The following is a 12,904-nucleotide window of genomic DNA, read 5'->3' as shown; positions in this document are numbered from 1 at the left end:
TTCTTAGAGAGATATTTTTGTAGTCTCTTCTCATTCCCTCTCACATTGTTATACCCATTGAGAGAAGATTTCTACCCAAATACTACCCATACCCATTTAGAGTGTTGAGTATTTTTGGAGCTTGGGAAGCATTGGAAGATGCCAAGGATGGCGGATGCAATATGGCATTATTGCGGGATTTGGTAAGCTAGAGAAAACAAGATTCGGCATAACTCTATTGGAGTAAGAAGCTTAAGGGCTTAAGTGCACTGGGTAGATTAGGCTTGAAGGGTCTTTTGCTATTCATGTATCCCAACTTCATTCTCTAGTAGATTATTGACCGCTTGGAGGATGGCGGAGAGATTTTTCATCTAGTACTTTAATTTCCTCTTCGATAACACATCTTCGTGTTATCTTTGTATTTGCATCTTCCCTTTTTCTTTACTTTTTAATTACTGTTGTAACTGTGATTAATTATGGTTTAGAGTAGGGGTGTTAATTCGGGTTAGCGTATCGGGTTCGTGTCGTGTCGAGGTAGGGGTATTCGATTAAATGGCTCAATCCTAACCCGACCCATTTAATAATCGTGTCATGATCCTTCAACCCTAACCTGACTTGTTAAAAAGTCAGGTTGACCTGACCCAACCCATTTAACACGTTTAATAAATGAGTCGTATTAGGTTGACACGAATGTAACACAACCCATTTCAACCTGCATAATATTAAATATAACATCCATCTAAAAATAATTTTTTTTACATCCCAAAAAGTAGTGCATACACTTCAAGTCTTCAACCCAAATTCAAAATAATATAGTTCAACAAAAATATAACATTCATCTAAAAATAAGTTCTTTACACTCTAAAAGAAGTGCATACACTTCAACCCAAATTCAAAATGACAAAGTTTAAAAAAATAAAATAACATAGTTCAATAAAAATATAATATCCTTGAAACTCGCCAAATGCTAAATATCAATATTGAAAGAATTTGAGCAAAAAGTAAACTAATCCTAACCATGACCACCATTATCATCCATAGATTCTTTGTTGATGTCCAAATTTATAACATCTTCCACAAGCTCATCCAATTTCATTTGTGTAAGTTCTAAGCCAAAATATATATATATATATATATATATATTAATAGTTCTAGGGTCTGTAAAGTTTCAATTTCCAATTATATCTCTTGTAAATTTTTGTAATCACTCACTTTTCTTTTTAAATTTAAAATATATATTGGATATAAAATGTATTTGACAAATCTAAAATAAAATAAATATTTATTTGTTATACGAGTTAAACAGGTTGTGTTAAAGTGAGTCATTTCGGGTTGACACAAATAAATTGGCGTGTCAAACGTTTTTATTGCGAGTTACACGGGTTGACTTGCTTATGACACATTTCTTATCATGTCACTTTCGGGTCGACCCGTTTATGACCCAAACCTATTAAGGCCCAACCCTAATCCAAAAAAACCTGTGTCAGGTTCGTGTTGTGTTCAAGAGTTAGGTTGAACATTGACACCCCTAGTTTAGAGTGTGTTACCAATTTGGTTATAGCTTATATTTCATATTCTGCACATATATTATTTGATTATAAGCTTGTGTTGGTATTTTTTGTATTTGGAGGTCTAAACGTTCATAGGTGTTTTACACACTATTTGAACTTTCAATTAGTATCAGAGTGGGTACACTTGCTGTGGTTTAAATACTTAAGTGTGATCCTTAATCCCTTGTGTTATTTGCCATGGATAGTGCTTTGTATGCCTCAATGCATGTTTTGGATATTAATGAATGTAACATGCCACGTGTTTGTGAAAATGCCTCTATTAGTGATAATCCTCATGATTGTGATGCTATTTTACATGAATCTTTGGGTGTTGTTGATATTCCTAACATCAAACTCTTGAAAAAAAATGCTAAGTTTAATAAGAATTTAAGCAAGTTATTTTGTGAAAATGATGATTTGATTGCTAAGTTCAATAAATCCAACAAATTGATTGAAAAATATAAGAAACTTGCTGAAAATTATCTTGAAAGGCTAAAAGAGTTTGAATGTTTGAATATAGACTTGGATGCTAAACTTGTTTTATCTAACAAACTTGTAGATAAGCTAAAATGTGAAAATGAATATCTTAAGATGCATGCCAAGTATTTGATTGTTGAACCTATTGCTAAAAAGGATTAATATATTTGTTGCAATCATGTTGTGATACCCGATTTTGTGTCTATTGTGTGTTTTACCTCAAAGGACAAATCGGTGTATATTCCTCCACATCATTACTTTTCTAACAAGATACTCCATTGATGTGTGAGGGTATGGACTAATTTGTTGCTTTTATAAAAGGCATGGCTTCTTTCTTTTCCTTTGTTGAATATTGCTTCAAATTCTTAATTAGTTTTTGTTTGGGATTCCTTGATGTAGAAGGAAAAGTTTTTCCTTGGTGTAGAAAAAGGTTTTTCTTTAGTGTGGAAGACAAGAATTCTCCTTGTCATAAAGGAAAAGTATTCTTTATTGAAGAAGTAATTGGTATTCCTTGTTCAACAAGGAATAAGATTGAAACCTTATAAATAAGCATTGTTGCAAAGAATTTGGTGACTTTTGCCCAAGGTTCCTCCCACGTGGAGGGAGATGAAAAACTCTTAGAAGAATATGGTAGGTTTCTTTGAAGCGTAGTTGGTAGATTATTTGGAGTTGAAAGATCACCCATAGTTGTGTGTTGAGGGTCATTTGTTTTGTGAGTATGAGTTATTGGGTGTATTGAGGCTTTGGGCTTGTGAGGTTCTATTAGTGAGGTTTTGTGAGGTTCTATTAGTGAGGTTTTGTGAGTGTTAATTAATGTCGTAGTAATTCATATCATTGATAGTGGATATTTTTGTTGACATGAACGTAAGCGTGGAGTTGGCCGAACCACATTAAATATTGTTGTCCCTCATAGATATTTTATTTTCTTGTTTATGTTAATGCGCTCCATTAGCCCCAAATCATAATAATCGACAACATCCTTCAATTTAATCAGAATCAGTGTGTGACTGGCTGACAAGGTAAAATAAAATTTAAATGATAACAGTCATAGCATACAGTGATACAACCCAGCAAAAATATGTAAAAGCATAATAACAAAGTTCTTTAAACTACAACAGTACAATTTAATATATACAAAACCTGGAAGCCAAACTGAAGGTAAAAGAAATTGTCCAACCAATACCAGCAATGCAAATAATTTTAAGCCTCTCTTAATTCTCCTTGCCTCCTTCAGGCACTAATTGTTTGGTATAAACACGGTGGCGCCTTTCTCTCCCATATATAAGCCAGAAGATTAGAGAGAGCATAACCGCAATAGAGACCATCACCAATCCTATATAGATCCATCTACTGTATTGCCGAAGACCAGGACAGTGATCCCTATATATTTCGCTGAAAGTTTGACGCACAAATGTGCAGTCTTCAAGCTCAACCAGGAAAGGACCATAATTGTACAAGGCAACACCCACATTTACTCCAGCCATCATCTGGTTGAAGAGGGCTGGGGTCAATCGCCCTGTTGTGATGCATATCCCAGTTGTAGAAACCTGGCAGACGTAGCTCATCCAAACCTGCATGGATTAAATCAAAGTATTAGGCCTTCTATTTTATGCTGACACCAGAGAATCACTGCCTAATGCTTCACAAAATTGGTTGATTTTGTAAAAATGAGACCATATAAATATGGCAAAAACTTAGGCGTTAGGTTGCCAATTAAATTCAAACACTCAACTGCATTAACTAATGCAGCACATACTCTTTCCCAAGGACAATTTAATTCAACGCAACCAAGTGTTTGAGTTTAATTGGAGAATCTAATATACTGTATCTAAGGTTTTCCCAATTATATGTATGGGAACTCCAGAAAAGAGTTTCCTGGCTCTCTTTATTTTATTCAAACATTTCCAAGTTCCCTAGTGTTGGTAGGTTCTTACTTCAGTTGCATTGCTCGGTTCCACCTCACCATCAGAGCAATCACGATCAGTGAAGTCAGGATGAAATGGATTGCAGAGGATTGGTACCAATGGGCCAGATTGATTCAGATACATTTGCTTGAAGTTGGGAGAGAAATTTATGTTAGAGACATTGGTAATGACTGAGTTGATCATATCAACAAGTTGAAAAGTGACTTCCTTGCTCCGCAACAAGGTTTCCTGTGCAGTTGCATTGTCCACGCAGGGCAGTATATCATCTAAAGCTGTATAAGAAGTTGGGTTTTGAACCCATTCATCCATTGCAACACAAGTGTCTGCTGCTACGCTAGTAGGTCAAAGGGGCAAAAAAAAAAAACAACACATTCATTGGTTAAAAGATCAGCAGCAAAAGAACAAACTTTCAGAGGAAAAGGAAAAATTTATGTTTTTCTGAGAAAACATAAAAAGAAAAACACAGTAAAATTGCATTTAGAATAAACCTGCAAATTATCACAACTGTTGCAGAAAACTAAATTTGAAACTTTTTTAAATTGGTTTTCATTATAAACACAAAACTAGCTTTGAAAATTTTAGCACTTGAGCAAAGGAGATTATGAATTTTCCTTTCTAATTTCTGTGACTGCTATTTCAAACTTCTATCACAAAGCACAGATGGCACCTTCTACTTTGAGAAATGATGGATAACTCTCTTAATGTGTTTAGGGTACAAGCTTAATGTGATGGCTTGTAACAACTGAGAAAAGATCCATTCTCTTTGTATTAATAGCTTATAATAGAATATGATGATGTATAAGATGATGAAAATACTGCATAACACCATTATGCTTTGGCCTCTAGTGTCATGGCTTTGCAGGCAACATTGTGAGACAGTCCATCAGTCTTTCGCTATGATAAATACCTAACGTCCAATGAGCTCTAGCTTCAATGGCACCTCCTCCCCTTGTAAGAGCAAGGTCTAGGGAGAAGTTGTAGGTTCAAGACCCACTAGATGCATGTAACTTTTCCATAAAAAATTATAAATATACCTTATTTTGTACTGTAACAAACCTTCCATCAGTTTATGATAAACTAAATGTCTAGCTTTACCACAAAATATCAATTAAAAAGTGAATGCAGAAAGCATATGAATAAGACAATACTAAGAATAGACGACTAGAGCAATGCCCTTACTCCTTAAAATAGAACCATAAGGAATTGGTAGGGACTCTTTATCATCATTCTTTAAATACTTGCAGTCAAACTGAATGCAAGGTTGCAGATCTAGCCACAGTAATCAATTTGGAAAGTGGTAAGCAACGTAGAATATAGAAAACAGGAACAAAACCATAAACATAGAACAAGACAGGGGAAACGGGATACAAGCAATCTATTGGGATATGACTGAAAATTATAATGAAACTATGTTAAAGAGAATTCCAAGGGTGGGAAATGTCCACTTCAAGACACATATCAAAAGAACACTTTCAGAAATTTTCAGAAATAAGGACAATTGCATGATTCAAAAAACTTAAAACCAGTAGAGGGCTTAATCTTGGGTAAAAGATTTTTCAGTAAGTAAAGCATCCACTTTTCAAAAGAAAATTGAGCTAGACATCATTATCGAGCTAAATTTATACTTTTCCTATGTACAAATGTAACATCTGAGTGAGTTTTCACTATTATGAGAAATGAAAAGTGTCTCTACAAACCATTCTATTATACATGACTAGTCAAATGAATTAGCCAAAGCTTGCAAATATATAAAGAAAGAAAAACATCTACAAGAAAATTATAAACTTTACACAATATCACAAAAACTTACTTATGGAGAAGAAGGAACGTGCCACACAAAATAAAGGTCCCTGTAACAAGTATCCATCCAGTGATCACCACGCTGCACATATATAAATTAAACCATTCTGTGAGAAAAGTTCCTAACTAGATGCAGAAATAGTTGAAACATAGAATGAGGGAAACAACATAAAAGGAAAATGAGGTGCTGCACCATAACTATATCACTTACATGTAAACAAGAGACTGCATGCCAAATACAGAAAATACTGAAGCAAAATAGAGTTACAATAATGAATTAGTACCTCTATGGAAGATTTTAGAAGTTATCGAAGATAGAAATACATGGGATCTTAAAAAATCTATTGAAGGGGCTTACATAATCCAAGAAATGTCAAGACAAGCATAATAGCAGCGATTACAATAATTGCAAGTCTCCTGCATGAACATTAACATACACATTTAATGATCAAGATAGATATCAGAAGCACAAAAATAAAAGAAGAAAGCCTTATAATTCTTCATTACACAGAATCCAAGAGATCATGCATGTCTTCTGAATTCTCCACTGTTCGGCCAGCAAGGGTACTAGCAGAAGAATTAATCTTGGTTTCAATCTGGTCAATATCAGTTTGAACATTTGAAGGTAGAAAAACTTGATCCACTCCAACCTGCTTAGCTGCACCAAGATAATCTGACACGTTCCTGAGCTTCTCAACTGTGAGATCTGCCTGATGTACAACATACTCCAATGTATTTGTTGTACTACGGTGAAACCTCTCCTGACCAGTATATAAAATAACACATCCAATACTGTAACCACAGTAGAATACATCAGTTTATTACAAAAGTTCAACTTAACACCAAAGAGAGAGAGAGAGAGAGAGATATGTACATGGTTGTTATCGTGAGAATTATGAGGACAATAAGAGAAAGAACATAAACCGTCTTGGAATAGCCATAAGACTCCTTTTTGTGACAGAAATGAAAGAGACAAATGAGACATAGGCACAGTCCAAAAGCCAGGAACCAGACTGCAGCGATGACAAACAAAGGAACTGCAGTAAAACCCACTGACTGCATTCAAGAGAAATTTGGAGAGAGTTAAGAAAAATAATACAACTATTCAAAAGTAACCAAAAACCAAACTAAGCAGAAATAAAATTTATCAAGTACAAATAGCTAAGATGCAGGAGTGATAACTACTTCAAGATATTTAAGTTACACTGAAATTAGAAGAAAAGAAACCCAAAGGAGAGATTTGTTTAAGGATCATTGAAAGTCATTCCCATTCAAATCATAGTTGATTGCAAATTACAAATATCATTGACATGGGTATGAGACCAAGACCTCAATGAAAATGTGAAAGAAAGAAAAAGCCAAACAGGGATACTTTGTTAGACTTATTTGGTTCAGGGTTGTGTCTGCATCCAGAGTTAAACCAAGGTCTGTCATTGATAGAAAATTGGATTATTCTCCTACAATAATTGTAACTAGAACTGGATAGCCTTGGATTACTAATATAATTTTTTTTTTTTTTTTTTTATATGCATTGTATTCACTTTCTGCCACCCCAGCCTCAAACCCCACCTGTTTTTTTAATTGTTTGGGCCTTGCTATCAGATTGCAATTTACTTACAGAAGAAAAAGTGACAAAACTGCTAATACTGCCTCAATAAGTTTCATCATCAGTTCATAAATTTTTTAACCTTGGAAAATATTAGGAGGAACCAATTAATGATATTAAAGGTGCAGAATCTTGGTAAAAGTAGTTAATAGAATGATCAAAAAGTATCAACCCAAACTTCATGATTTTCTACATCCGCATGCATTGCATGATCTAAAAGAGAGCTAATTCAGTCAATGATTATTGATTAATTATCCTCCAAATGCCAGTTTTCTTCTTTTAGACACTTACTCGTCTCTTTCACACTAAACCCATCTAAAATAGCCATGAATTCTATAATTTTTTTTTTTGACACCCTCCACCAAAGCCATTGCCTCTAAGAATAATAGCAGTGTCATGTTCCCTTATGTAACAGGAAATATATGTGTATATAATCAAATAAGGCTTAATCCCAATAAATTATTGACTGCATAAACTAATTGAGATCAGTCATATGTTTCTGGCATTCTATCCTTTCTAAAACCATACTCTCTACCTCTTTGCACACCCTCAACTCGAAGTAAAAGTCTTTTTTTAACTGGTGCATTAATAGATCTCAGTTGCACACAACAAAATCATCTTAAACAACTCTCCCTATTTTCTCTAGAAGACCCGCCCCTACTTTTGAACAAATAACTTCATTCCTCATCTTATCTTTCTTAGTATTCCCACTCTCCACAAAGTTCCTACTATACGTTTTAATAATATATAAAAATAAAAATAAAAAGTTGTGACTCGATCAACTTAAATGAGACGCCAGCATTCTTCTCCAAAAAATAAAAGGCTACATCAATATACCATCTTCTATAACTATGTTATTTTCTTAATCAAGGTTTTCTCTCTCTTCTTCTTTTTTTTTTTTTTTTTTTTTTTTCTTTTTTAATTTATAAATCCTTCTTAATCTTTAAGTTTCTCATTGATGCAATACTCCTCTCATACTCAGGTGGATGCACACAAGCAGGACCCGTCATACATTTAACAATAATGTTGCATATACACACGGGGATACAATTTTTTTTTTTTTTTTAACAAGTAATACGTTACATAAGACATCACCTTGCTAAATAGATACTACCTAGTTTGACCAATTTTACTGGATGGCATAATTCCGTAAACTATCCCTCCAACACAAAGTCACAAACAATAATGACAGTGTCATAAACCACTGAAAATTATTAGGAATAGAAATGTGACGCTCCCTCTCACATTCATGGTAGACCCATCATGAATTTAATTAGTAGGATCCATCCATGAACTACCACGTCACTATACTCCAGAATACTAATAATTACTCATATACCACACATGCTTACCAATTAAAAAGAAATCCAACCAAAGTACAAGTGTAACAAGTCTACAAGACATCTAAGTATCGATTAGGATCTTCTAAAGTTCTTAGTCTTAAAATTTTATCCATCCATTTTGAAATAAGTGATAAAATAGCAAAGTACTAGGTTTTATCAGGTAATAAAAATTTATACTAAAAATCAGTATCGACATTTTCTGCAAAATTCAATCCACTCATATCAAACTGCATAAATTTATATGGTAGGGGGTTTTGATAAACTTACAGCCCAGTAATGGCGGTCACGGATATTCCATCCTTTGGTGTATTTTTTGAAGCCATTAAGAGGATCTTTTCTCTGAGTTCTCTCTGAAGCCAAGATAAAATTTGAGTTCACAACAGGTAAAACAGTGGGACCCTCCACAAAATACTTCCGAGTCTTCGATGAGTGCTCCCGCTCCACACTATACTTTCCCTCATTTTCCCACCCTGGAAAATAAAATAAATGATGGAAGGAAAGAAAGAAACATTAATGTTCCATCCACAAACAGCTTCAATGACAATGCGGTTGGAAAAACAAAATTGTTATTATGGCTCCTCTGCTTGGTTGTTAGAGAAGTAGGAACTTTGTGGATACAGTGTGATGTAGTCTGTAGTCATACATTATTCTCAGCAACCAAACAGAAAGAAACAGAGTAGTGGAGAGGGAGTACCTGAAGTGGGTGGTGTTGCTAGTGGAAAGTGAGAATAATGGCCGTGTGAAAGGGAAAAGAAAGTAGCAGAGAAAAAGGTAGCTAGAAAGTAAAAGAACAGAGAGCTGTAACATAACATTATGAGAGAGAGAGAGAGAGAGAGAGAGCTTTGGTTGTTCAGTACTGGTTTTAGAGAGAGGAAGAGACAGGACCGTTTGGGAAATGGAAAGGGGATGGAGGTAAGTGAGCATAGATTACTCATAAGTCATTACTCCTAGTCCTAGTTACCTTGCTGGTTCCCACCACCACCTTGTGCCGGGAGATTGTGACGGTATTACCCCCTCTGTGTTTTTGCTTTTTTAACTTTTTAGTGGCTTTTTTTAAGGTTGACGTTAATGGTTGCTTTTGAGAAATTAGCAATATTTCAGGGAATTCTTGATATTATTTTTATAGAAAATATAGAAAGTTGTAAAAAGAAATTTATTATTTTCTCCTAAAATGTTTTTAAAAATAGTTTTTAAACCACTGTTAACTTTTCCATGTGTAACAAAAAAAAAAAAAAAAAAGTTATTTAGAGTGTGTTTAGGAAGTAATGAAATCCATAGCTTATTAGAGTTTTTAACTTATTTTTACTACTATTTATGTATTAATTGCACTTTTTAATATTATTTATAAGTCTCATTGTAGTATTTAACTGACTTTTAGCATCACTGCGCACCTTTAGAGTGGTGGTCACTCCACAAGTATAGTGCGGTGGGGGGGTAAGGGCTGAAATTCAAGTATCCAGAAAGAAACTTCACACACATATACACTTAGATTAGACTATAGTAGAAATTCTATCTTTTATAAAAAAAAATAAAAAATAAAATAAAAATTGCACTTAATCAAATAAGTTAAAAGGTTACATAGTAAAATCCAGTTATTTTAACTGGTGAATTTTTTTTTATTGTTAAATAAAATATATGGGTTTAGTCAAATGGTTTTGTTTATTGCTTTTATGTAAATTTGGATCCTTTAATCGTGTTCATAAGGAGGGTGGCTTTTTTGTTGTAATTCCTGGGTTGAATAAAAGTTTTCATTCAAGCAAAAACAAAATTTTCCTAACAATTTACAATTTTTTTTTTTTTTTTTTGAGAATCTAACAATTTACAATTGGTTAGCATGTATTTCACTCTTAACAAAAAAATAAAAATAAAAATAAAGTCTTACTGTGTGCTTTAGATTATTAGCATCAAGTGTGCCAAATGCTAAGATTTTTAGTATTTAGCATACCAAATACTAAAAATTATACTTAATGAGATGTGTCAAATCCCAATTTTTTACAACATGCTACAATACCCTTCTAGACGGGTACTGTATAATGTTTTAAACAAAATTTGTTATTGTTTTAATGAGAGAGAGAGAGAGAGAGAGAGAGAGAGAGACTCCCATCAGGTACGAAAGAAATGATAAAAAAATTTATGCAACATGCTACAATGCGGTTTCATAAATGAAACTGCATTGTAGCATGTTGCAAAAAAAAAATTGAGATTTGGAACATCTTATGAAGCATGAATATTGGTGTTTGGTGTGTTAAATGCCAAATATTTGGCATTTGACACACCTAATGGTAATGCTCTTAGGTAGAAGGGTATGGACCCAAATGCTAAAATAAACTACAATAGGTGGTTGGTTAGCTATTGCTTATGGTGGTGGTGAAAGTTTTTTATTTGTTTGTTAATAAAAAAAAAAGTAGGATTTTTTAAAAGTAATTTTAATGAATAATGTGCTAAAGTAAGAGTTGTGATGTAGGGTGTATTGTAAATGTTATGCTATAATAAATAAAGTAACTTTTCTATATGTTAAAAAATAATTCTCTTAGGTGTTCTTGTATTTTCAAGTACCATGTCAATGAGTAGACTAGTAATAGTTACTCTTCCATTCCCAAGTTATTCTTGTTGAGATTAGGTGACTTAACATGTAAAACATAAAAATATGTGAATAATCAAATGATCAATATCCAAAGTTTCTAATTATTTTTCTTAAAATTCTGTAATATTTCTCAGGTGAAAGGCATAATGGAGTTTTCAGAAGGTTATACTTATATACACAAAAAGATCGAATTAGATCATTTGATTAGAAATACACTTTTTTTTTTCCCTAGATGATTAAAAATATACATAAGTTGTTATTTGAGTTACCACCCAATCAATTGAAGAAACCTTCCTATAAAATAGTTTGAAAACAAGTGTTGTGATTTCTCCAAATGTAATGGAATGATTGAAAAAAAAAAAAAAAAAGCATTTCTTTGCTAGTGAGGAAAAATTGGGGTGTTTAACAGAGGAGTTTGAACAATGTTGTTTGGGTGTTTTTGATATACGTGTGGGTGAAAAAAAAAATGTATGAAAAAATGTGTAATATTGTTTAAAATGCTCAAAAGTGTGTTTGAACCTACCAAAAACCCTCTTAAGTCAATGATAAGATGATGCTTTGAAAACAAAGTTTAAAAACACAAAATGTTATGATTAGTGTATAATAAAAGTGAAACAAATCATTAAAAAAAAAAAAAGAGTATAAAAACTCGATTGAAAATAGTATGAACGCATGTGTTTTTGCGATCAAAAGGTGTACGACGTCGACGACATAATCCAAGGTAAATTATTGGGGGCCAGGAAGGTGGAATTTAAAAACTAAAAAGTGAAGGGAGGTGTCACAAATTCGCAATGTCTGGTTGTCAAGCAGAGAGCTCTTTCCCCTATAAAATTACACTTTCTGCGATTGTTTGACTCTTATGTCCATCCTGGACCACAATTTCAGGATGTGTTTCTTGTCTTCCCGACGTTCCCGCCTTAGTTATTTGATATATATATATATATATATATATATATATTTAGAGAGAGAGAAGGTTTAAGTTACACATTGTATAACTTTAAGTAATATTACACAACCCAATAATTTATTATTAAATTAATATTTTGAAAATCTAACCGTTGAATTACATATTCTATATGTTCTTAACGTGCATGCCAATTTTCATATAATCGAATATTATTTACCATTTGATCCATAAACTCATCTTTTATGCATTATTTTAAACAACAAAAACTTGAATTTTAACAATTGATTGATAACATGACTATTAAACCATTAGATTTAAGTAGATCCAACAGTAAAAAAAAGATTTTCATTAATGTTAATATTCTGATTAAGATCTCATTAATTATCTCATTAATTATCTCTCATTTATTATATTTTATATTTATTTCTAAATCCAAAAAAAGTGTTATATTTAACTGTCTCTACGTTTCTCTCTCTATCTCTTTCTCCTCCACCGTTGTTCCACCTCCATGAATAGACGTGGAACACTGACATTAGAGGTTTTTCCTCATATGCTTCAATATAAACAATTGAAGGTTTTAGAAACGTATATTCAATCTCATATCATAATTGGGAATCCACAAGGTCAAGAGAGAAATAAGCACCAAATCAATGATTACATTGATTAGCAAGCCAAAGATTAGATTATGCAACTTCATTATTAGAAGAATAAAGATAGTATTCAAATCCATCCG

General features: G+C 33.0%; 1 protein-coding gene across 1 annotated transcript; it reads right to left on the bottom strand.

Moving 5' to 3' along the window:
- Nucleotides 1–3,010: 3,010 nt before the first annotated feature.
- On the bottom strand, nt 3,011–9,656 carry LOC126712881 (uncharacterized). The gene is made up of 9 exons (XM_050412395.1): nt 9,375–9,656; nt 8,948–9,150; nt 6,606–6,787; nt 6,239–6,523; nt 6,090–6,148; nt 5,943–5,979; nt 5,742–5,813; nt 3,941–4,265; nt 3,011–3,577 (listed from the first exon to the last, which is right to left on the bottom strand). The coding sequence occupies exons 1-9, from the start codon at nt 9,613–9,615 to the stop codon at nt 3,218–3,220; spliced, it is 1,764 nt and encodes a 587-aa protein (XP_050268352.1). The 5' UTR covers nt 9,616–9,656; the 3' UTR covers nt 3,011–3,217.
- Between the last annotated feature and the right edge of the window lie 3,248 nt (nt 9,657–12,904).

This window comes from Quercus robur, chromosome 2 (assembly GCF_932294415.1).
Source record: "Quercus robur chromosome 2, dhQueRobu3.1, whole genome shotgun sequence".
Taxonomy (NCBI): domain Eukaryota; kingdom Viridiplantae; phylum Streptophyta; class Magnoliopsida; order Fagales; family Fagaceae; genus Quercus; species Quercus robur.
Note: the sequence above shows the minus strand (reverse complement) of the source record. Positions and strands in the feature narration are given on the sequence as shown.

Excerpts from the sequence above, each read along its gene's own strand:
- LOC126712881 (XM_050412395.1), bottom strand. The coding sequence starts at position 9,615 with ATGAGTAATCTATGCTCACTTACCTCCATCCCCTTTCCATTTCCCAAA. Across the intron at positions 6,524-6,605 it reads ATTCTCACGATAACAACCAT|TATTGGATGTGTTATTTTAT; the intron begins GTACATATCTCT and ends CTGTGGTTACAG. Across the intron at positions 5,814-5,942 it reads ATGCAGTCTCTTGTTTACAT|CGTGGTGATCACTGGATGGA; the intron begins GTAAGTGATATA and ends ATATATGTGCAG.